The 2,068-nt window shown below is 35.8% G+C and overlaps 1 protein-coding gene across 1 annotated transcript in view; it reads right to left on the bottom strand.

Annotated features, from left to right (window-relative positions):
* LOC106879728 (uncharacterized) overlaps positions 1-1,863 on the bottom strand; it is a 13,691-nt gene extending 11,828 nt beyond the window's left edge. Inside the window, exon 1 of the mRNA XM_052968407.1 lies at positions 1,507-1,863. Within this exon, the coding sequence (XP_052824367.1) occupies positions 1,507-1,863 (357 nt within the window). The remainder of the gene's footprint in view (positions 1-1,506) is intronic.
* Between the last annotated feature and the right edge of the window lie 205 nt (positions 1,864-2,068).

Genomic DNA, 2,068 nt, shown 5'->3' on the forward strand with positions numbered 1-2,068 from the left:
TATATATAAATATATATATATATATATATTAAAAACAAGGACGCTGGACAGTGAGAAAATAAGAAAAAAATGTGAACAAAAAGATGAAGAAGGTTCTTACAAAAAAATGGAATGAGAAGAAGGAAATGAAATCAAGAAAACTAAGATCCCATCCTCCCTGATTTCAGAAACCACAATTAATACAGCTTGTATAGAAGAAAATAACAGAAAATATGACAAATTTGTTTCTTTCTTCTCATTCAATTTTTTGCCTTTTTTTCATGTTTCTTTCCTATTTTCTGACTGTCCAGTATCCTTGTTATTAAAATATATATAATGCTTAAACAGAGACTGAAAGATTGCTTGGAGATACATGGCGTATTTTGCAAATATGCCTAGTTAAAGTATCATAAAACTTGAAACTATTAGTAGCTCTGCGTCACTTTGGCAACTCTTTCTTTTTCTTTTCTCACTTTCTCACTCACTCTCTCTCTCTCTCTCTCTCTCTCTCTTTCACTCACTCTCTCTCTCTCTTACTCTCACTCTGGTGGTAGTGGTGATGGTGGTGACAGTGGTGCTGGCAGCAGAGATGGTGGTGGTGGCAGTGGTGGTAGTGGCGGTGGTGATAATGAAATGTTGTTACTGTTGCAGTTCTTTTGAGTGACATTGAAACATTTTATTTGTTATACTTAACAAACAAAAGGACTCCTGCTTTGATTCGCAACCATAAATTTTGCTGAAAAGACCACTTTCCTACCACCACAGCCACACACTACTGCCGAACCACCAATACCTTCAACCATTACCTCTACTTACATACCACCACCATCATCACCATCACTGCAATCAGCCATTGTTGTCACCACAACCAACACCTTCACTCCATACAGACTTTATAAGCAGGATATTAAATCTTCTATCAGTGGTGATCAGTGCTTGGACTTGAGATGCAAATTATCAGTTTTAATTATATACATTTACTTCATAATTAGCTTAAAGTTAAGTGATGATAGCAACACTGTGCAATAAAAAAACTATATAAGAATAATGATGATGATGATGACAATGAGGACAACACACACAGAGAGTCTATAGCCTGCAGTAGTAATACAACAATGATAATAAACAAACAGAAAAGCCCCTTCTAGTGCTACATCAAACCTCCACCCACGACTTACACTGCAGAATGTAAGTGTGGGCGGTGAGGAAGAGGATAGAGATCCAACCCTTACTTAGATGCTTCATTCATTTATCCATCCATCCATCCATCCATACATACATACATATACGAGTGTGTGTGTTTGTGTTTGTCCTCCGCCACCATTTAACAGCTGGTCCTGATTCGTTTACGTCCCTGCAACCTAGCAGTTCGGCAAAAAGAAACAGATAGAATAAGTATCAGGCTTAAAAAATATAGGTAATGGAGTTGATTTGTTCAACTAAACCCTTCAAGGCCATGGCACCAGCATCGCTGCAGTCTGAAGATAGAAACAAGTAAAAGGTAAAAATATATATATTCATACTTACAATGAGTGGCCTGTCTTTGTATTTTTCTAATTGAGAGAGTATAAAAGAACCAAAGTCCATATTGTCAGGTATAGATACTGGTTTATATGCACTTTCAATAATACCCCCTTTAGTCTGCTGTAGACGGCATGTTGTACTAAATGGGTAACACGAAATGGGAATAGATGAACGGCTTTTATATTTGCTATGATTTAACAACCATGAGACATTCTTTTGACATTGTTGTGTAGTCCCAGATTTCGAAATAATCTTTGAAGTTAAGCTGTATAAATTTGGTCTCAAAGAATTTTGAAACATCTTTGCTGATCTGCAATAGAACACCAAACAAGTTAAAGGAATTGCAATCAAATATTCCATATTGCATACTTCATATTTAATATTTCTCTAATAAATAAATAAATAACGAATAATGAATAATGAATATAAAAATAAATTAATATAAAAAAGAAAAAGTTAAGATGTAGGCGCAGGAGTGGCTGTGTGGTAAGTAGCTTGCTTACCAACCACATGGTTCCAGGTTCTGTCCCACTGTGTGGCACCTTGGTCAAGTGTCTTCTACTAT

The sequence above is a fragment of the Octopus bimaculoides genome, chromosome 6 (assembly GCF_001194135.2).
Source record: "Octopus bimaculoides isolate UCB-OBI-ISO-001 chromosome 6, ASM119413v2, whole genome shotgun sequence".
Taxonomy (NCBI): domain Eukaryota; kingdom Metazoa; phylum Mollusca; class Cephalopoda; order Octopoda; family Octopodidae; genus Octopus; species Octopus bimaculoides.